The following is a 22,320-nucleotide window of genomic DNA, read 5'->3' on the forward strand; positions in this document are numbered from 1 at the left end:
TAGAAATGTCAAACGGCTCTTCCACTTTATTATGTTTATTGTATAACGTAAATGGTTCTGTGTTTATTGTCCTGAATCAGATTAGGAAAAGCTTCTGTTCACCATTCCATGTTTATGAAACAGTTTAGCATTAAGCGCCACTTTACTATCGAACTTCAGTTTATACTACTCTCATCATAAAGCCATCGATATATATACATATATAAGAGGAGTCCGACAATAGGACGAAACGGCCGTCCAGTGCGTCTAGGTTTCCCATGGAGGCCTAGTTTCAATTGACTCATGATCTCAACTACTGAAATTACTATAATATCCACAACAGCCCCTTCTGATATATATATAATTCCTATAAGAAGTTGGCGCAGATTAATAAAATTTCTTATAAAACGTTCAACAATGATCTTAGTTAGCAACCACAAAATCCAGAAAGCATGAGACAATCAATTTATTTTAATATAGAACTAATCAGAAATACATAACCACGATCCCATCAGGGATCGAACCTAGAGTGTTTGCTATGATTTACAAACGCTTAACCTTGTACATAACTGTTAAACTTTTAGATATTTAAACCATCATACGAACATATTGGAAAAAATGCATGATATATTAGTCAATTTCTCTTAACATTTTACAATGAAATTTTGATCAGAAATGCGGAAACTATTTCCTTATAACTATTTAATTATGATCAAAATAATTCGTTATATTTTTATGTTAGATGTTAATAGTTTTATATACAGATACAAGTGAGTTATTATGGTAAATACAGGTGTTGAATATCTATCTATATATATATATATATATATATATATATATATATATATATATATATAATTACGGGTCATTTGTTCGTGATGTCTAGTCAGATCAAAGTAATTGCTGAATCTGAAATAAGTTCAAATGGCTACCTTAATAATATATTATATGAACACATTTGTCTGTATTTTAACATAGGGAACCATTTATTTGTTGATATTTGTCATTTATATATTTGTATATATTTCTTAATATTGATTTTTTGGAAGGAAGGTGAAAAGTTCACTTATTTATTTATAAATTATTATAAATTTGTCAGCAACAGGATCAATTTACATCCTTATATTTTATTAAATAATTACCCAGGCACTTATATATTCTTATTCGAACTCTTTAAAATGTATGTATACATCATAGATTACATAACGGATTAACCCCAGTGAAAGCCTGGGTGGAGTCGTAAATGTGCACTCTTGACGAATTCTATACAAAGACGAAACAGCTATTCGATGCCTTTCAATTTTCGGTGGATGTACGACTAAGATCAGTCAGTGATATAACCTAAGAAATTCAACAATTTAAAATCTCAAAGAATGTTAAAAGATTTTCACTAATCACCTTGACAACTGAGCACACTTAAGCAAAACAACAATATGCTAGACCTGCTTTTTCGGAATGTAATATAATGTCAGTATACAAATAAATAATAGCACTTTATTGGCCCCCAAATGCCCTGGTACCGCAGAGGGTGGGGAGAGTCTGCTCTCTCTTTCTTCAAATGCTCTGACATGGTTATGCGTATACAGCCACTGCCAGAGAAGTCCTACTCACTGCCTTCTCGTGGCTGAGGTGTTGTTTACGAAATTTAGAGGACGAAAAGCGAGTGTCCGGCGCTTTAATTGGGTTGGTGGACTCGGATGGTTCACCTAGGGAGTTGGGAAACCCTGATTTCAAACCAATGGTGCACATGGGCTCCAGTATCCTGTGTGAACAATAGGTGTATGAACCTATTGTTGGTCACTGGCTACCATGGGACTGCATGTCCTTACGATGCTTCACTGCCATGTGGATCAGACCTTTAAATGGAAGGTTCAGGCTGTATCCTTTTATGGAAACCACCTGTTTTGGCCTGGGCACACGGAAAGTACCACAGCTCACACACAAATCATTTGACTCGTGTGGCACATATGTATTTGGTGCCCCTTGTACTAATATTTATGTGTTCAAATAAACAAATAAATAAAAGCGCTTCGTTAAACATACATAATAGAATTCTTTTGATAAAGCATTTCCATAGTGCTTCTGTTTAACTATTTTACGATAACTACTTTCTTTTACAGATATTTTGGATGTGGGTGTTAATAGTAAACATCCATATTTACTATTTTACGATAGTTATAAGCCAGGGTGACTCAAATGAGAGTGTACAAATGACTAATAAATATTAGAATGGTTGATGTTTGTTAATTACTCACCTTATCCATAGAATCAATAAATTAATCCTAATGTAATGAACTTTAGAAGATAAAATCACTAGTGAATTCACCAAATATATATTAGGACGTTGAAAGAGTTATTTTCAAACAAACTATTCAACTAGTATAGTATAACTCATCAAATAGCAAACGATTATTCAAGGCTTACAGTGAGTGTTATAAAACAACCAATAATCTCTAACTTATGCTATATCAAAGTGTTCTTTTTTGTGTTAAAATTCGTTATTATCGTAAGTGATTCTTTGAAGTAAATAAATTTATGAAAGTGACTGATAGACAACAGTTTATCCAAAGTTTGGTTGAAGGTGGAATAACGATCTATCATCCAAAGGTGTGCGAAATAATTAATGAATCATGTGTAGTGGAATCGAAGTTTTAACCTTCTGGTCCCTCCCCCATGCAAAGATCAGATACTAGTCATAATTTTTGAACTGTAGCTTATAATTTCAAAAAGGGTGAAATAATGTAAATCGGTCACTCAGGCGTAAACGTATCTCATATCGATCCGTAAGATAATTCTAATCTATTTCTGATAACATGATGAATTTTTAATCTGATTATTTTTATATGACTAGTTGATACTTTATTTTTATTTGTTTTTGTATCCATTTACTTATGTAGACATTTTATGTATTAATGCCCCAGTCAACTGTTCAATTAAAAAGTCCACTACTTCATACATTATTAGAAAATTTAACTCAATCATCAATTTGTACTTCTACAGCAATATGGCATGTTCCAAATCCTGTAAATTTTATATGTCAATATAATGATAATTCATTTGATAATAAAAACAACTTGTTTACTGATATCTCAACCAATAATCATAATTGTTTTAATAAAAATTTACAAAAATATGAGGAAAAACAACAAATTACCAATGATTATGAACAACAGTTACAATGGTCAAATGAAGAGATTCATTCAAATCAAGAATCTAATGAAATTTATACAATGACATTTTTAAAATTAAATAATGCAGCAAATCGTGTAGCAATGAATTTAGCTAATTATTTAGAACGTAAATGGTCAAGTATAACCAATAAAATCAATAAAACTCAATTAAATCAACATAGTTCATCAATAGATCAACCAATTGAGTTTAGAAATCAATCAGATACAGTGATTGCATTATTTATGCCTCCAGGAATAGATCGTATTGTAGTTCAAGTACGTGAGTAACTATAAATGACATTTAATAATATAAGTGATTTATGTTTAGTTTAAAATTCTTCATGTAAAACAAATGTATATTTGAAGAATTTAATATTAAGAAAGGAGAAGTAGTAATTTGTAAATAGGTGCATGCGAACATTAGGACAAATGTCACAAGCGGTATGTGAGCCTTCAAATTTTTTACTTTTTTTTGTCAGTAATTGTCACTAGAAATTCAACTTTTGAATTTATGATTAAATATGGTTTTAACCAGGGAGGGGCATTGTGGATAATATAGTAGTTTAACATTGATTCGACACTCCTCCGATTCACTTCCTTTGATTCTGTAGATTACTTTAAAAGAAGAATCCTTTGGAGCGGTGTGTTCACAGTTTATTAAATGCTCCTGTATAGAACTAGTAATTATTTTACATTCTCCTTTTAAAAGCCAAGCCGGATAGTGTTCTGAGATGCGTTTGGAAAGTGATTGCTTTGTGCGGCCTATGTAATGTGACCCATATGAGCAGGTAAATTCAAAAATACACATTGATATGGCCCAAAGCGGAAGCTTATCCTTAACACATCCAGGAATGGTAGGCCGGCATGAGAAAACTATACGGAGCATAGCTGCGTAGAACGTTTTATTCTATACAGAGGCACTTAATCAACTACGGACATACCGCTCCAAACGATTCTTCTTTTAAAGCAATCTACAGAGTCAAAGGAATTGAATCGAAGGAGTGTCGAAACAATATTTTATGCACTGTTGAGACATTGGCAATACACGAACCCGGGCCCGAACTTTGCGTGCAGAAACGACTCGTCCAACCTCTCATCCTTCTTTGGCTCTAATTCCCTTAATGGGTATGTTTCGGTTTTTTTTCTTCACTTTGATTTGTTTATTACTGAATTTTCTTAGTAATTTAATGGTTGAATTCATGTGTCAATTGAATCTAGACAACCATGGAAAACCTAGAAACACTGGACGGCCGTTTCGTCCTAGTATAGGTAAAGTTAGACGTTTGCACCATTGAGTGCTGGTCCAGTGGTCTAGAGGTTAAGCGCTCGCGCGCAAGATTGATAGATCCTGTGTTCGAATCTCATGAGGCGGGATCGTGGATGCGCACTGATGAGGAGTCCTATACCAAAACGAAACGGCCGTCCAGTGACTTCAGGTTTTCCATGGCGGTCTAACTTTAATTGACTCATGAATTCAACTATTAAATATGATTTGTTAAAGGTTAATATCAGGGAAAAAAGCATAAATTTTAGAGAAGGTTAGCGTAGTTTGTTGTGACGAAATGTGCAAAAGTATCCCTTGTATTTTAACTGTTTTCTTTTTATCTATATTTGATAAAATAATATAAGTCATTATTCTACGTAAAAATGTTTCGAGTGACAATAGGTAATAAATAAATAAATATTTCTAGTAAAAACGTTCACATAATTATACTTATATTGAAATGACCTATTTTAATATTTATCATTGACTTGAATGATTTGGTTTTGAAATGTTTTAATCTCTTACAATATAAAAATGAGGAAATAGTGTTAATCACTTACACTTTTTAGTAATACTCATCAGTTAACAAAGGAAATGACTAAATCTTTATGAATTTATAAATGAAAGCAACTGTAGTCATAATTTTACTACGTCGGTCATCCTTATCCATTAAAGCCAATCCATAAAGTGCAATCTACTTTAAATGAATTAATGCAAAGACCTTGTAAGGACGTATCGTGTAACATTGCTAATGAAGTCAAATTTTCTGAACTTTATAGATCACTAAAGTAGATGATCTACGTTGAATGATTGGAGGCCTACTCGAATCAGACGGGAATGGTATGACTAACCAGCTAACTTTGAAATTACACCTCGCGGTCAGCATCTAACGTGGATTATCTCTTCAACGTATCAAAGTACTATGACTGCTTTGAATACCATATAGCACAAAGGACATTATTATGGAAATATATTAGTAAGAATGAGTACAGAGAAAATAGCGAGACCACGACCGCATGGGCTAGTCCATAGTATACAGTTAACTGATATGCGGTGGTTGTCCTTGACAGGGATTGATGATCTGCTTGATATTCAGTGACTCAACTGCCGGATGATTTGGCTAGGGTTCATTGACATTTCACTGACCCTACAACCTTTTATCAATAAACTTAAATATTTAATCGCACATGATTCGCAGCTGTCACACTTATAATTCAAGATTGGTCTGCACTATTATCCCACTGAAAAATGGAGCTCCATAGCCTAAGCATCAACGTGAATTAAGAACGTATGGGCAACCCTAGTCAGTTCTGACACCTTACTAATATGAACTATTTATTAATAAAATTACGCAAAATCACCGTTAGAGATGGATTATCACGAAATTACGGACGTTCAGCTTTCCATTCTGTCGAATTAATAGCTAGCGTAATGTTTACTTGAGTGAAAATTATTGTGGCTTCATCATTTGAACGTAAACTCGTTCGTCAGATTATTTTATGCTATTTTTTAGAGAAATGAATAAATATACTGAATCATTACCTTTTTAACCACAGTATAAACCATTACAAGAACAAAAACCACAGAGGGATAAGAAGACATAAACCCTTCTAGGATTATCTCTAGGTTGTGTGAATTAAGATCAGTCGTTACTATATGTACTAACTCAGGCTTTATTTGATCGTAATAATAAGTAATGTGTCACCTTAAAACTGTTTTCGTTTATATTTTTGATCAGTTTGACAATTTAAGTATTTTATTCATTACGTCAGTTCAAAATGTACTGTAATAAAATAGATTTAATACTTTATCACTATATATTGTAAATAAATTTCGATAGTCAACTAAAATATTAAAGACTGGGATTAATTAGTAACTTTTAAGAATAATGTACATTGTAGACTTAAATTAAGAAGTAAACTAATTGAAAATAGTAAACACTTTAGGAATATTATGAGAAGGGGTTTGTGGAGATTTTAGAAATTTCACAGATTGAAATCATGAGTCAATTGAAGCTAGACCAGCATGGAAAACCTGAAAGCACTGGACGGCCGTTTTGTCCTAGTATGTGACTCCTGGGTTCAAATCTCGTGGGGTGCGGGATCATGGATGCGCACCTTAGGAATACTCAATTGTATACATTCATAATCTCAAATGTAATCCAACTACTAATACTATTTAATTAATTTTAATCTCTGAATTTGGTTATTAGTAAGCAATTTATGAATCATCAAACAAAAATGTTCGTATTATTTTAATTGACATATTTACTATTCATGATTAATATTTCTCATTACGTCAACAAAACTGATAAATAATCAAGTTATACATGAATAAGTATTCAGATTGTTTGTTTTGTCTGAAACAGTAATTGTCTTTACTTAATTTCTCTAAGTAAACGTTAACAGGAATACAGTTGGTTATCATAAAAAAGAAAAGAAAAAAAAAGAAAAACACAAAATTAAAGTACAATATGAAAAAAACGATTAATTTTAAATCTAGAAAACGTCTCTAGTTACAAAAAGTAGTCTAGAAAAACACTTTTAGGTTACGTGAATAGTTATGACAAACCGAAGTAGGGTAGATGTACATTAAAATGAGCATAAAAAGACTACTGTTTTATTTTCACAGTTATGCAGCTAAATGTAATAAAAAGAATTTTTTTCTTGTCAGATCATTTTCCACTATGTGACATAAATATTTACTAATTAGTAGTCTTATATGTATGTATGTATTTATTTGTTATTATTTTTTCAACTTCTAAGACTATCATAAACATCACTGTATGCCGATAGGCACTAGTCAACAAGAGATAATTGTAAATTTAGACGGAATAATATTTTTTTTTCTTGAATATCATTTTATTCCAATTGCGTCAGGTAGATGTTTACACGAATTAATCATACTGTTTAGTCTATGAAATACAATGTTGTTTATATTTATAAATTCTATGACCGGACAACTGTTCATTGTTTCCATGGTTTTCAGTGTCAAAAAAAATTATCATTTTTTAAAAAAATATTTATTCATTTATATTATGAAATGTTAGAACATAAAAAAGAAGAAGAAATTATTATCCATGTTATCTATATTGTTTTCTTCTTCTTCTTTCTTTTTTTCTTTTTTTTTCTTTCTTCAGATTGCATGTATGAAATTACATTTAGCATATATGCCACTTGATCGTAATGTCCCAGCTGGACGTATTTCACAAATTTTAAATAAATTAAAACCTATTTTAATTTTAATTGCTAAAGATTATTATGATTATATATATGACGATAAAATCAATAAAAATTATCATGATAATATCACATCATCTATTGATAATAATAATAATAATAATAAATCAATATTATTGAAAAAATTTTCATTTAATGATTTTATAATTGGTAATTTAAATGAATTAAAAATTACATTTCAATCATTTGATGTAAAAATATATGAATATATTAAATTAATGAAATTATCAAAATATTATTCTAGATCAGATATTTATACTGCATCTATTCCAATTAGAGTTTGTTTATTTCCATTTGAATCAGATCCAGTTGTATTGGTATTATTCACTTCAGGAAGGTAATAATCAAATTTTAATATATTTTATTTAAAAATATTTTATTATTTATTATCTCAATAGTTGAAATCACAAGTCAATTGAAATTAGACCACCATGGAAAATCTGGAAGCACTGAACGTCCGTTTCATTCTAGTATGGGACTCCTCAGCAGTGCGCATCCACGATCTCGCCTCGTGGGATTCGAACCCAGGATCTATCAATCTCGCGCGCGAGCGCTTAACCAATAGACCACTGTGCCGGTCGACATCCAACAGTGTTAATGTCTAACTTCAACCTATCTGTTCTAGAATTAATAATACATAAAGGAAAGTGTGGAATGCAAATGACCTTTGAGCGACTTTGAAGTGACCTTGAGGATGCCCCACCTACTAACTAGGACTTAATGAAGGTTATAAATCAGTGTATGGAGTTAAAATTAAAGTTGATGATTAGGAAGTAGATTTAGGATTTTTATCACGAACTGACATAAGCTAAAGTACCAAAATGCTATTTAGCCAAATGAATAAATAAATTTCGAGCTAAAATCCAACACCTAATTTCCTAAATCTGATTGGTTTATCTATAGATTAATAGTCTTGCCAAATGTTCAAGATTGAATCGATGTTAAAAGTTTAATCAATTTTAGGATAAAAAATCAATTTCAATCTACATGAATAATAGATTATAATTGTGCTATTAAATTTAACCAAATACTATTCGAGTTTATTTGGAATATTTGTTAAACAATAGTAAAATTTAACAAGTAATTGGCCAGTTGAACCAGAATAAAAAATTGCTGTGTATTCTGCTTTATACTTTTTATATTGTCAGTCATACATAAACAGGAAGGATATAATTAAATTTTAAAACAATTTGCTGATAATTTACATCATAGGCTGATAATGAATGTTGTAGTGAACGAGAGCCTAGGTGAGAAGATCAATTTATTGTTTAATGCAAAATTACAGAATGCTTTCATAAAATGTAAAAACCATACATTCAATACGCATATCTTTCGTCAGTTGACTTTTACATGCTTTATGGTTCTTTCAATTATTTTGTTATTACAACTTATTTCTGTTTCCTCTCCAACTGAATGTTCTCAATCTTCTGTTTGCATGAATTCCACTTCCAATTTATGCTATATACTGCTTATATCTGTCAACATAAGTAGCATTCACCACACTTAGACTACTCGAAATGAGGAACTACTGAACAATTGTTTCTTCCTTATATACGACTCCTTATTAATTCATTTAAACGGCCTCAAAATGGATTGAGTGCAACATCTTCAGGTAAAACTGATGCTGCTTAGTTAAAATGTCATTTCAATAGGTTTGAAAGAGAAAGCGATTCTCTATAATCCAGTGTTGTTGTCAAGCATCCGGTTCATTCTTGATTAAGCATGACATTATATATGGTGATTTTGACCGATGTTTTTTTGATCTGGTTGCTTAGACTAATGTTTCAACGAATGTATGAATGTATTATAAATATTTACGAATTGTTAAAATTAAACGAAGGGGTTTTACCATTTCGTGAAAATATTTGAAAGCATACCTCTATCCATTTGGCTTAAAAAGTTTATTTAAAGTAGGATTAAGAATTACGAAATAAATTCATGAGCAATTTTATTTCCAGTTTACTTACTTAAGAACTAAATGTTATCGTTAGCATGTGAATTTATGTATTAGGAGAAATATTCCTAAGAACTTTTATTGAGACTTGATAAATGCTGAATTATGTCAAACTGTTATTCAAAAGTCTTCAAACCACTATCAGAATACATAATTCAGATCTGCATGAATTGCATTTTTCATAACTAAATGCATATGGTAACCAATTAATTTCACAAATAACCGCATTTCATTCTGATCAATATTGATTGATTCTATTCTTTTATTTTTAGTACAAACTCTTGTCCAAAACCCGTAAAACTTAGAACAACTCAAATGTTTAATCGCTTGGAGTGGCAGTGGGACTCAACTTCAGATATGGATTTGCCGAACTTCGAAAGTGCTACATGTAACTCAAATGTATCAGTTAGGCGCATTGGTTTAGCGAAAACGGCTTGGGGTTTCGTTGATGCATTTACTGAGTTATTCAGCTGTCTTTTAGCTGGGATACCGGTAGTTGTTCCTGGTGGATCAGCTTGTCCAAGTGAAAAGTCAGTAACTGATGTCCAGCAACTGATCAACCTTACCAAACACTTTAAAATTAGTCATATTACTACAGTTCCTACCCAAATGAACCTGTGGTTAAAACAATTACGTTTGAAACCAAAAGAAATAGTAACAAGTCACCTGTCCAGTTTGCGAACAGTGATTGTTAGTGGTGATATAGTTCATCCCAAAATGGCTTGTGAATTCTTTCAGTTATTCAAAAACCCAGAAATGCGACTAATAAATCTATACGGTACAACTGAGGTAGCTGGCGACGTAACTGGCTTAGTATTTCGTAGTGAAATAGACGTGATGAAGCACACAAAAGTTGTACCATATGGTTTAGAAAGGGAAAATAATGAATCTGGAAAACCAGTATTATCCGTTGGTACTGCAATTCAAGGAACAGCTATTTTCATAGTTCAGAATAATGATGATGATCATCTTCGTCACGAAAAAGACGACGAAAATCAGCCAGACAAGTGGTCTAATCCATCATTATCGATTATTGGATCAGTAGACCAAAAACCTAACTGGGATAAATTTCCGTTTAAACTTTTGCCTAAAGGACATATTGGTCATGTATGCATACTTGGACAACAGGTTTCCGACAGTGCAAGTAGCTGTCAACGTATTGAGGCTTTGCCAGAAGACTTGGATTGTGTGGATACAAACAAGCGCAAGTCAGATGTAGAGTCATGTGAAAATAACAGTTCAAAAGAAATTAGTGTGTTTATGCCAGGAGATTTAGGATTTATTGATCCTCAAACCAATCACTTATACATATGTGGTCGAACTAATGAATTAATCAAAATCAATGGAATAAGATTTCATGCAAATGATATAGATAATCTATTTATTGAATTAAAGAAGAACTGGAAAGCTAAAAATATGATAGGCTGTACTAGAGAAGAACTACTTGTAAATAAAGTTTCAGAAACAGTTACATTAACAATACAAACTGTACATGGACGTGATTTAAAACTAGTATGCTTTTATGTACTTCATATGAATGAGAATCGAAACACAATGAATATTGAGCCCAAAGAAAATCATGATAAATTAGAAGATCTACCTAAACAAGATGATTTTATTGCCGTATTTAGTCATTATTTACCACCATATTTGTCACCTACCTTCATAAATGTAAGTTAAATATGACTACATCTCACATTTCAAGGTACATTAAACTCAAAAAACAATTGATTTATTCGTATTTGTAGAAGGATATCAGGTTATTATTTGTAATTCTTTCTCCAACATGGAGGGTGGAGATCCCATAATGCTTGTGCCATTGGAGACTCTTTGATAAACACAGTATTGAAGGTCAATTATCTTGGTGTCACCTTTTCCTCTGATCTCTCTTGGTCTTCCCACGTTTTATTGTTATGGAAGAAGGTTTTCCGTCTGACTTACTACATAAAGAGATTGCATGTTCTTGGGATTACTCGTCATTTACTCTTAAAATTTGTCAGTTCTTGCATATTACCTATTATTCTTTACTGTTCTCCATTATTTTTTCGTGGGCTTTTGAGAAAAGACTTTGCTGTATTGCGGAGAGTGCTGAAGGCGGTTAGCAAGATGTGTGGTGAATCTTTCGAGGTCATAATTAATATAGTTGTGGATAGACATCTAAAGTCGTGCAAACTCCTAGCAGGTGTTATTTTATCAGATACTAACCATCCCCTTTACTCTTATCTTTCTCCTTGTATATCTTCTGGTAGAACGAGACGTAATTATATTAAAATCCATGCACGCGATCAAAAGTATAAAAGTTCTATAATACCTTACCTAGCAAATATACTCTGTGACGAACAGGTTGTTAGGGTTAACCTAGTCAATAACCTGTATTCTTAATATGTCTCTAATTTTAAAAGTTGTACAGTTTTTAGGGTTTTTTTAAACCTTTTTTGTTTTTGTTACTGTTTTTTTGCGTAAGTAACTTGTTGAAATACCGTGTGCTGAGAATTCTATATTGTACCAAAGTATAATGTTGAATAAAGCCATTAATAATAAAAATAATAATAAATGGTTTAATTTGTTTATACTGGTTGACGTTTTCTTAGCAAGACTGTTTTTGCACGCGATTTGGATGTTGACCTCACGCTCAACCCTCTTCCTTTACTTAGGTTTGGAACTGACAGTAGCCCTAAAAGTGCTACAGGAGGAGTTGTAATAAACCTTGATCATTGTTTAAAATTTTTTTTTCCAAACAATTTGCGTTTTACTCTCCTAATACATATAACTGAAAAATATTCAGTAAATTATTCTGATTTTTAATGAATTCAATATATCTACTAATCTACCCTAGAAGTTTGTTTGATATTGATTGCATAGTTAATACGCTTATATAAATACATAATAAAGATAATCTCACTTTATAAAATAATGTAGTCTTATGCTGAGCAATTATTAGACTTTATGTGACAGTTTTCAGTTCATACAGAATATCGTAACACCATCAAAATTGTTAATATTACGTCAGTTGATAATGTTCTGTGATTGTTTTTGTTTACTTATTTCTCTGAACAATTTTAACTCTATAATGTATGAAGATGTTTTTAATTTTCTTTTCTGAAAAAGCATTTCATTCATACAACATGTTAAATAGAATGAATTATTAATTAATTTACCTTTAATTTTTCAAACATTTATCAGATTGACCATATTCCACTAATGAGAACTAGTGGGAAAGTTGACAAAGAGTATTTACGCCAGTATTATTACTCTAAACATTATTGTGAAATTTCTGAAATAACGAAAGTTCTACAACCTGGTTGGGTAAATGATCCAGTAAAACATATGACAGAAAATAATAATAGTACATCTGACCAGTCATTTGGTAAAAGTTCAAGAGATTTTAAGTTAAGTAGAGATCGAGAACGTGCAAGAAAAGTTCTAGCTGAAGTACTTGGGATTCGTGGACCAAATGGTGATGTTATACCTGGTAAACCAAAAGATGACGAAGATTTTTATTTACTTGGAGGTGATTCTTTACTGGTAAGAAAAATGTAGCTACTAGTAAACTATTATTTTTAAAATATGCAATAAGTTAGTTCCTTTATATGACATTGTCATATTAAATTAAAGCGACTTTGTTTACAATTAATCTAGAAAGCTTATATTCATAACTCACTATTTATCAGATGATTTTCAATGAGTTAAGTGATAAACTTGAATATCTCTATGAAAATTTTGCTAACATACTTAGAATAACTCTGATGTCGGATGAATCGTAGTACTTCAAAAATTGTGGTTCCTCACAGTTTCCCCCCCTCCATGTTAAATGAATCAGTCATTACTGCCTAGAGAGAACGAAAGAGTCTGATCGATGTTGATGTGGCAACATGCCATACGAACCGTTTCTCAGAACACTCTACTCGGTGTCCAAGATGTCACTGTATGCTAGAAACTGGGGCTTCATCGACTTCACAGATTATTTCACTTACATCAGGGTTCTTGCTTCTAGTGAATGGGACTATTTAAAATAGCATCGGGCTGTTGTTCTTAACTCGTTAACGTGCCCCATTCACCAGGTTTCCTAGTCCTTAATCAAATTTTATAAAACATCCTTACCTGATGATCTAAGATTATCATCAGACTTGTGATTCACATAGGTAAACTGATATGCTTCAAGGATTTATAAAGAACCTGTAGAAAGCCAGAGCTTATAGGCTGGATATTTGACGGGGCTGCAAAGAATTTAAATCACAATTTCCATGACGTCATAAAAATGCAACCAATACCGATCTACATATTCTGCTGAAAGGAAGGCCATTCTTGAGGCTAACTTGGGCTAATAGTTGGTTGAAGCAGAATCTACAGCCAATCCACTTACATTGATCTGCTCAAGACGAGACGTTTGGAGGTCACTAAAACAAATGATAAGACTGGAGTAAACCAAACCATGAGTGAAATTCAAATAAACACTCTAAAAAGAGTGAAAGTCTTGTATATACTCAAGCCAGAGATATTTGATAGCACTGTAACCAATCTAAGTCCAAGCTTGGTTTTAAAATGAGGATGATAAGGGGTACATCAGCGATGAATGTGTCGGGAATTGTTGCTGCTAAGAAACATATTTTAATCTACTTAAAGTTTCGGTAAACGGTCACTATATTATATAACCTGTGATCAATGAGTCCCTATTGGCTACTCAAGCGATTCTACTGGGTTCCTGGGTGCCTGATTTGCCCATTCAAAGCTGTTGTCCTTACTACAGTATCTATCGAAGGCACCTTCCTGAGATTACTAAAGTGTTGGCAGAACTCACCTTTGGTTACGTCCGGACTGCAATCTGTCTAGTTATAGGAAAAATGTACGGAACCACATTGTCTATACCGCCAATTTTTTCACGGTTTGACAAAACTTTCTTATCTAGCAGCATAAAAAGGACTGTTGGTGGCGATCCAACTAATTATTATCTCCTGTTCTCTGGGGCTTAAAGCAAAATTGACGTTAGTCAAACTGGAAGAAGATTTTATAGATCTTCAGTATAAGCGCTCGCGAAACAAACCTTTTGAGTCGATAAACAGTGAACGGTTTCTTAATACTTCACTTGATTCTTGAATGCTCAGCAAACATCAATGTCAAGATTTTCCGAAAACATAGCCAAACCCATGTGTTGTGTTATTTACAATACTATTTGGATGTTGAAGGAGTTCAATTTAAATAATTCTTCAAATCTACCAACCCGGATGTTAGCCTTACGTCCCCTTACTTCATAAACAACACTCTCGCCGCAAGAAAGTAGTGAATGGAACTTCTCTAGAAGAGTTTATAAACTCATGGGAGTATATGAGTATTTCTAGAGGGTGAGAGAACTCTCTTCATCCTCACTCATGCCGGAGCATTTGAAGGCAATAACAATACTGAGGAAGGATCCAATTACAGAAGAGGGCTGACAGTGGAATCCAGGACGCGCGTTTCGTCCTATTCGGAACAAATGAAGAGAAGACGAGCATTATCCATGAGATAAATTGTATCAACTGATAAAAGCACTATATAGAACAAAGTGACTGACTTCTTTGCATATATCTATATGAACACCAGCTAGCTGTTAGACGATACGACGTAGGTGCACTTATATAAATGTTGGGGTATTGGACCAAGGAAATAGAAAGAATGCCAGAGAATTTTTAGAAGCCTAGAACTCTAGCATGAATCTATCAAACAATAAGAAGGATCAACAAACACAAGATCAGAATTCAGGTCAGGAGAGAAAATAACCATAACAAGAGTATAAATAACGACCACAAAGTTGTTGATAACAAGCACCCAAATTTAAGGTCAATAGCACAACCTGTTAGTCAGTTATGGAGAGATTCGGGTACCCAACTTCTCTTTAAAGTACTGATGATGATATTGTTCAGAATAACAATGAGAATTTCACAGTCAATCCACCCAGCTCAGAGATCACAACTACCCCAACATCCCCATCATGAGCCAAAAGTATTCTCCATCATCCTAAAATATTCAAATTATTGTTATCTACATTATTTGGTTTAAAATAATAATGATGAAAACCAAGATGAACAGCCTCAATTAGCCTAATAACTGATATTGTTGTGTAATTTATTTTTCAGACTGTCTTAGCCACAGAACAATTAAGACAGCTTGGATTTAATGTAAATCTTGATGTATTCACTAAGACAGGAAAGATTGGGTCGATTTTAACAAATCTTCAAAATACCGAATCGGATTTTCTAAAAACTCAGGAGCCATTCACCTCGGATCCATGGACAGTGAACAAAATTTCGATGAATAAAATTTTGAAAAAATCGCATACATGTAATTTGATTAATCGAATACCACTGGTGGAAGATGAATGTTGTTTATCACCCGTAAGTAGGTTAGAACGTTTTCTACAACTTTATCAATATGAATGCCCGAAAATTAAAACCTCCACTATTGTTAGTATATTCAATTGGCTCATCTCCTTCCGTTTGTATAAACGGTCTATGAATCGAATTCAAATTCAATGCCAATTATGTATAGAGTAAAATATGTACTTCCGGATTACGTTTTACAAAATATTACGTTTTTTTAAGCTGTGCTCATTAGTGACTAATATCTACTTGTCAGTATGGGGTTGTAGAAATAGTTGAAGTTCACTGAAATTATAAATTGATCTAGGTTAGACCATCGTCGAAAACCTGGAAGCGTTCGCACGCAAAATCGAAGTTCATGGGTTCGATTGCCACATGTGGGGTAGTAGATCCGAACTTCTGAGGAGTCTCACACTTAGACAAAACGGCTATCCAGTGCCTCCAAGTTTTCAATGGTGATCTAAACAAGATCAGCTCATGATCTCAATGTAATCTCTATTTGTTGTTTTAGATAATAATGATTGCAAATTACTTACAAGACAGAGGGCTATAAAACGTATTTATAAGTTACGCTCCTGGGCTTGATCTTTAAGTTTTTCATGGATAATCATTATTCTGAAGTCTCATATTAAGACGAAATCGCTTTCAAGTCACTCCTGATTTCCAATAGATGTCTAACTAACATCAATCCGTGATGCAGAGTTAACTGTTTGATCAGATGACCATAAATATTATTAATCAATCTTGTGGTTTAGTTTTGTCGTTGACTAAACCTGTCGACCACTTTTATAGTTTGATATCCACGTTTTATTATCTGATAAATTAGATATGCTTTTGAACTTCCTTGAGCTTTAAATTTGTACAAAAAGTGCATTAATTTCTATAAACTATTGGTGTAAAGTAATTGATAGTTCACCAAATTTTTCTAGTTGTTACAATGTTTAATAAATATAAGAATCTTGTAGCAAATACCTTCAATTAACTTTGAATACTTTTCTATTCTTTATACAGACAATCTGTCCTCAGGGTAGCTACGAGATTTTTATTGAACAGTGGAATGATGGAAATTTTAGTGTAACTGAGAGACATGAAATTGTCGATGTTTTAGTTAATGCATTTATTGAAAAAGACCGGTTGTCTCATGCACTAAAATTGGATCGGACAGATTTAACAGAAGCGATTGAAGTATTCCTGAATGCTCATAAATCTAATCCAGGGATCGTATTGACAGCGAGATATTATTACGAGAATCCATATGAACACACGTTTGTAAAAAATAAATTAGTTGGTGTCATAATCAGTCTTCCAGCTAAGCATGTTCCTCTGCTTCACCAAACACCAAAACTAGCATTAATTCAACAATTTTTTGACGAGTGTAGTAATGAAGACCAATTTGAAGATATTTCGATGGATAATTTACTTGCTACTCAAATGGTTGCCATTACATCTCAATCCCCATACAGTAAATCAAAATATTTACAGTACATGTTATCTAACTGGAAGAAAATATCACTGAAACTATTGACCAGATTAGAAAGAGATTTGCTGAGAATTGCTGCTAAACAGGGTTATTTAGGTGTCATAACCTTCAATACAAATGAAGTGACTGAAGTAAGTCCCATGAAAGAATTTTCAGGACTACATTCTAGGTACCATCAAATCTAAAATGTGCAATTCACTTTTTCAGCTAAGAAATGAGTAGGTATTAATTTTCGTCTAAATAATTCGGGACAAATATGACCGATATTTAAGGATTTACATAGTAGGAGCCTTCTTAGTAAGGATAAGTGAACTATATATTATTAATTTTTACCAACTAACTTCATCTAACATGAATTTTAGGAGTATATAATTTAACATAAAGATTCATAAAACAAAATTAGATTTATAAACAAAGATGGGTGATGGCTGGCAGTGGAATCCAGGATGCGTATTTATAAAGCTTGTGAATTAAGCCAATATCGAGGCAATACACACAGTATGCACACATACCAATAACAGACTAATCAAATGCAGTCTTTAACCTCAATAGGAAGATTCAAGCAAACAAGACCAAGTGGATATTAGATTAAATTTAATTGAGATAAAATAAAACAAAGTGCTATTTAAGTTTAGATAACGTTTATAGTTGACTAAAACTATTATTGTATGTATGTATGTATTATTATTATTAAATTTCTGTAATTAATTATCATATTCAAAGAAAAATCGTGGAATATCAATTTCACTAGTTGAAATTATGAGTCAGTTGAAGCTAGACCACCATGGAAAACCTAGAAGCGCTGGGCGGCCGTTTCATCCTAGTATAGGACTCCTCAGTAGTGCGCATCCATGATCTTGCCTCGCGAGATTCGAACCCAGGACCTATCGGTCTCGCACACGAGCGCTTAACCATTAGGCTCATAATTTCAACTAGTGAAATTTCTAAAATCTCCACAAAACCCTTTCTGAGAATATCAATCTACTTTTCTACTTACTTACTTACGCCTGTTACTCTCAATGGAGCATAGGCTACCGACCAACATTCTCCAACTCACTCTGCCTTGGAAGAATAATAAAATTTTACAGGGTTTCAAATGAATCATTACGTAACTCTATCATTGAATAGATAAATTAATGATCATAAAAATTTAAACATTCAAAATGTATTCAGTCAACCATAGTTCATTGAATCTATAATTTAATCATAATTAAAAAAATGTAATAAGTTATAAGGTAATATGATTAATTAAGAGAAAGTGTTGAATGACCTTTTTAACAGTATAAATTGAAGTTGATGTAAAGTTCATCATTATTATTATTGAACACAATCCACACATTGAATAATTGGTTGCTAATACTTGAACAAATGACTAATACATATGATTTGCTTGTAATTAATTAATTAATTAAATTTTATTCAATATTTAATTATGTAATATCATATTTATTTATTTATATTATTCATGTTATATAACTAATTTTTTTTAGGAAGTATGTTCTCAATTAGGCTATAAAGTCATTCAAACAACTATGTTAAAATCTTTTATGAATAAAGAAAATCTATTATTATTACCCCAATATGAACGTATACGATGTTCATATATGATCAAAGAATTAATCCCTCCTCCTAAAAGAAACATGAATTAATAAATAAATAAATAAAAAAAAATTAGAAAATAAAAATTCCTTTGGATAACAAATAAGAGATACAGTAAAAACAAAACAAAAATCAAACTGTTATTATCAATCATTATTCAAAATATTTTCCAAATATTTCAACATTTCATTTCGTTAACGAAAAATAAAATTACAAAAGAAAAACAACAACAACAACAACAAAGAGAAATTAACTCATAATAACTTATGATTATCAAGTGTTCTCTTTACTTTTCTCTTTTATTATTGTTGTTTTTATTACTTTTTACTTTTGTCATTATTATTATTATCATCGCTTATTTATACAGTCTAGTTGAATCATTTAAAGAAGAAGAAGAACAACAACAAAACTTACATTTAAAAAAAAATCATTTTCTATTGATTTTGTCAGACAAATAAACAAATATATATATAAATGACATTTGAACAACTATTTGTTTTAATGACTTTCTTCATTAATTCATAACATGTTATGGGGGGAAGTTAATGTTAGTATATATATATATATATATACCTGAAATATGAATAAACAGAAATACATAAAAAGTGGATCGGAATAACATAGAATATGTTTTTCTTTCCCTCTTGAATGACATTACGATACTACACTGTAAAGTTCATTTAAAACAAACAAATAAACAAACAATATCTAAGTTTATTTGTTAAAATGATCATTGAAATAAGTTAAATCTTTATATTATTTTAATTTATTTAGTTATAAGAAATTCTATGCATTAAAAATTTCAATATCATATGGGATATTAAGTGACAGAATAAATAAATAAATAATCATAATCTAAGAAAAAAAATTGTTTTTTAAATGTTTTTCATAGAATATTGTTTACTGTTACTACATAATAGATTCAATAGTTTTGTAGTGAACAAGAACTTATAGTTGGGCACAATCGAATATATTTCAACACAAAATTACACTACATCTTAATAACATCTAAGAATTATACAATAAATACTTAATTTATAAAATGTCTATCAGTTGTCTCAGATTTCATTATTTTTGCATTTTCATATCAATTACTTTCTGTTCTCATTCTTTCCTTATCAATTTTTTTTTAACGTTTTGCTGTCAGACATTTTATTCTTGACTAGCATAATCTATTATTTATCTAACTGTTTATCTAACTATGAAGGTTTTTATTCCAAATCAATAACATTTAGTTAATTAGTGATTATTAATAGGAATGCAGATCAACTCATAAGAATTAATACTATTAAATTGAAGTTTATTATTCATAGTTGTTCTTATATAAATAAACGGGAATATCATTAAAATATGATTTATCATAGTAACAAATTATGCTACTTTTTATTGATTTTCGTTAGGTTAGTACTTATTTATAAATTGATTTAATTTTGTTTAGCTTCAATTCATGATTGAATGTAAATGGTTTATTGTGTGTAATCAGTCTACTAATTGTAGTGATGTCAAAATTTTACAACTAAATAACCTGTAATACAATATAAATTAATAGATTCCTATTCTGACATCAACTATATTAAGGTTTATCAACTTTGATATAATCCGCCGAAGTAAAATTCTCAAAATAAATCCACTTTAATAACGATTAATTCTTTGAAACCGCTCTTTCTTTCTAAAGACTACAGTTATTTTTAATAAGCTGCTTCGGTCAATAAAGTATACTTTTTGTCCGGTTGTTATAACTTGAGTAAATTCAATGAGATTAAAATCCTAGCACCTGAATTGCGTTACACCATTCCATCTACATTACTGACATTTAAGAACTCAATGAGCATGATGTGACTAATGGACATTTGCCTAACAATGCCTAGGATCTCGTTCCCAAGCAAAATTTTTTATAGATACTTTACTACAGACTACGTAATATAATGAAGGGAATATACACAATATCTCAGTTCAGTAAGATGGTGAAATATTAGAAAAACCAAATAACTGTCTACTCATTAGAAACTGAAGATTTAGTTTCGTGTCAGAGGAAACAATTTAATCTCTAAACCCAACTATATTACAGGTAACTTAATTTTTATGTTTTGACTACTTGCAGGTTTTTAAGTAGTAATTATAGAATAGAACTAATTAGTATCAATGTTAAAATCTTTCGACAGCTGTATCGCAAGTAATGGTTATCCTAAACGTTTCTGGAAGGCACTAAGGCGAAACCATATTCATCCCAATGCAAAAACACTCAAACGTCATGCACTCAATTATATCGATGTTATTAAATCTCGAATAGTTGAACTAGGTAGCAATATATCTCTAAGAAGTCACGCATTGTTTGAACTGTCGTTAGATGAACGTAAACAGTTTGAGGATTATGTTACTAATGTTACTGAAAAACAGTAACAAAAAGCTAAAAGTAAACACTTGGAAACATTGCAACACGTAGACGTGGTTAAGAAGTTTCCAGAACATCCCGATATTCACTAAATCTATTGTTATCATTCGTATTACGTAATCTAGTGTCATAATCATTCTATTACGTCATCTTGGTTATTCGTGTTCACATTTCCTCATGGAATTAGTACTTTAACAAGATTTTCATATATATATATATATATATATATATATATATATATACGATTGTACAGCTTGATAATAAATTCGTTGAAAAAAAGATCCCTTCGCTGAACTTCATGTTTTCAATTTTTAATGTTTAAATGGGAATTATCTGTCAAAATCTTTTTTAGTATGAAGAAGGCCTTTCTAACCTTAAATTCAAATGATCACACAGTATAGAAAACTAAGAGAATCCTTCATAGATAAGAAAGAATCTGTACTACGTCGATTCATATGCCGGTAGATTTTGAATTCAACAAATGTTTACACAAATAACAAAAACCGTCGTATAAATCAAACTCTTTTAATGAATTGTAAAAAAATGATAATGTCTATGTTGATAGTATCAGTCTAAATAATAAAACCAAATATATGTTCATGACAATAATTTAGTTAAACGCCTATCGAGATTTTGGATTGTATTCATAATAAACATAAATTATACAATTAATCCATCTTGATTATACCATCAGATTCATATAGCTTCTGTCTCTATGACTTATGAACATAGAGAAATTTATGCTCTTTCTCTCGGCCTCAACGTCATTAAATTGGTCAAACCTCGAATCGAAGTTTATGGCTAATACAGAAAGATGAGCTTAACTACAGACTAATAAGTATAAATTCATTTATTATGCCTATTTAGAACACCATACAAAAAATGGTATC

The 22,320-nt window shown here is 31.4% G+C and overlaps 1 protein-coding gene across 2 annotated transcripts; it reads left to right on the forward strand.

The window, feature by feature from the left end:
- Positions 1-2,891: 2,891 nt before the first annotated feature.
- MS3_00001725 (uncharacterized protein) lies at positions 2,892-21,014 on the forward strand (the record flags this gene model as incomplete). 2 transcript variants are annotated; one of them, XM_035729629.2, is made up of 8 exons in its annotated part: positions 2,892-3,425; positions 7,553-7,989; positions 9,879-11,277; positions 12,790-13,131; positions 15,717-15,974; positions 16,971-17,526; positions 20,735-20,873; positions 20,951-21,014. In XM_035729629.2, 8 exons carry the CDS (start codon positions 2,892-2,894, stop codon positions 21,012-21,014), a joined length of 3,729 nt encoding a protein of 1,242 aa, XP_035586438.1. The 2 variants fall into 2 exon arrangements, with proteins under 2 accessions (XP_035586438.1, XP_051074635.1); XM_051209202.1 differs by lacking the exons at positions 20,735-20,873; positions 20,951-21,014 and adding an exon at positions 18,930-19,869 and having other exon boundaries at positions 2,946-3,425; positions 16,971-17,570.
- Between the last annotated feature and the right edge of the window lie 1,306 nt (positions 21,015-22,320).

The sequence above is a fragment of the Schistosoma haematobium genome, chromosome 1, assembly GCF_000699445.3.
Source record: "Schistosoma haematobium chromosome 1, whole genome shotgun sequence".
NCBI lineage: Eukaryota > Metazoa > Platyhelminthes > Trematoda > Strigeidida > Schistosomatidae > Schistosoma > Schistosoma haematobium.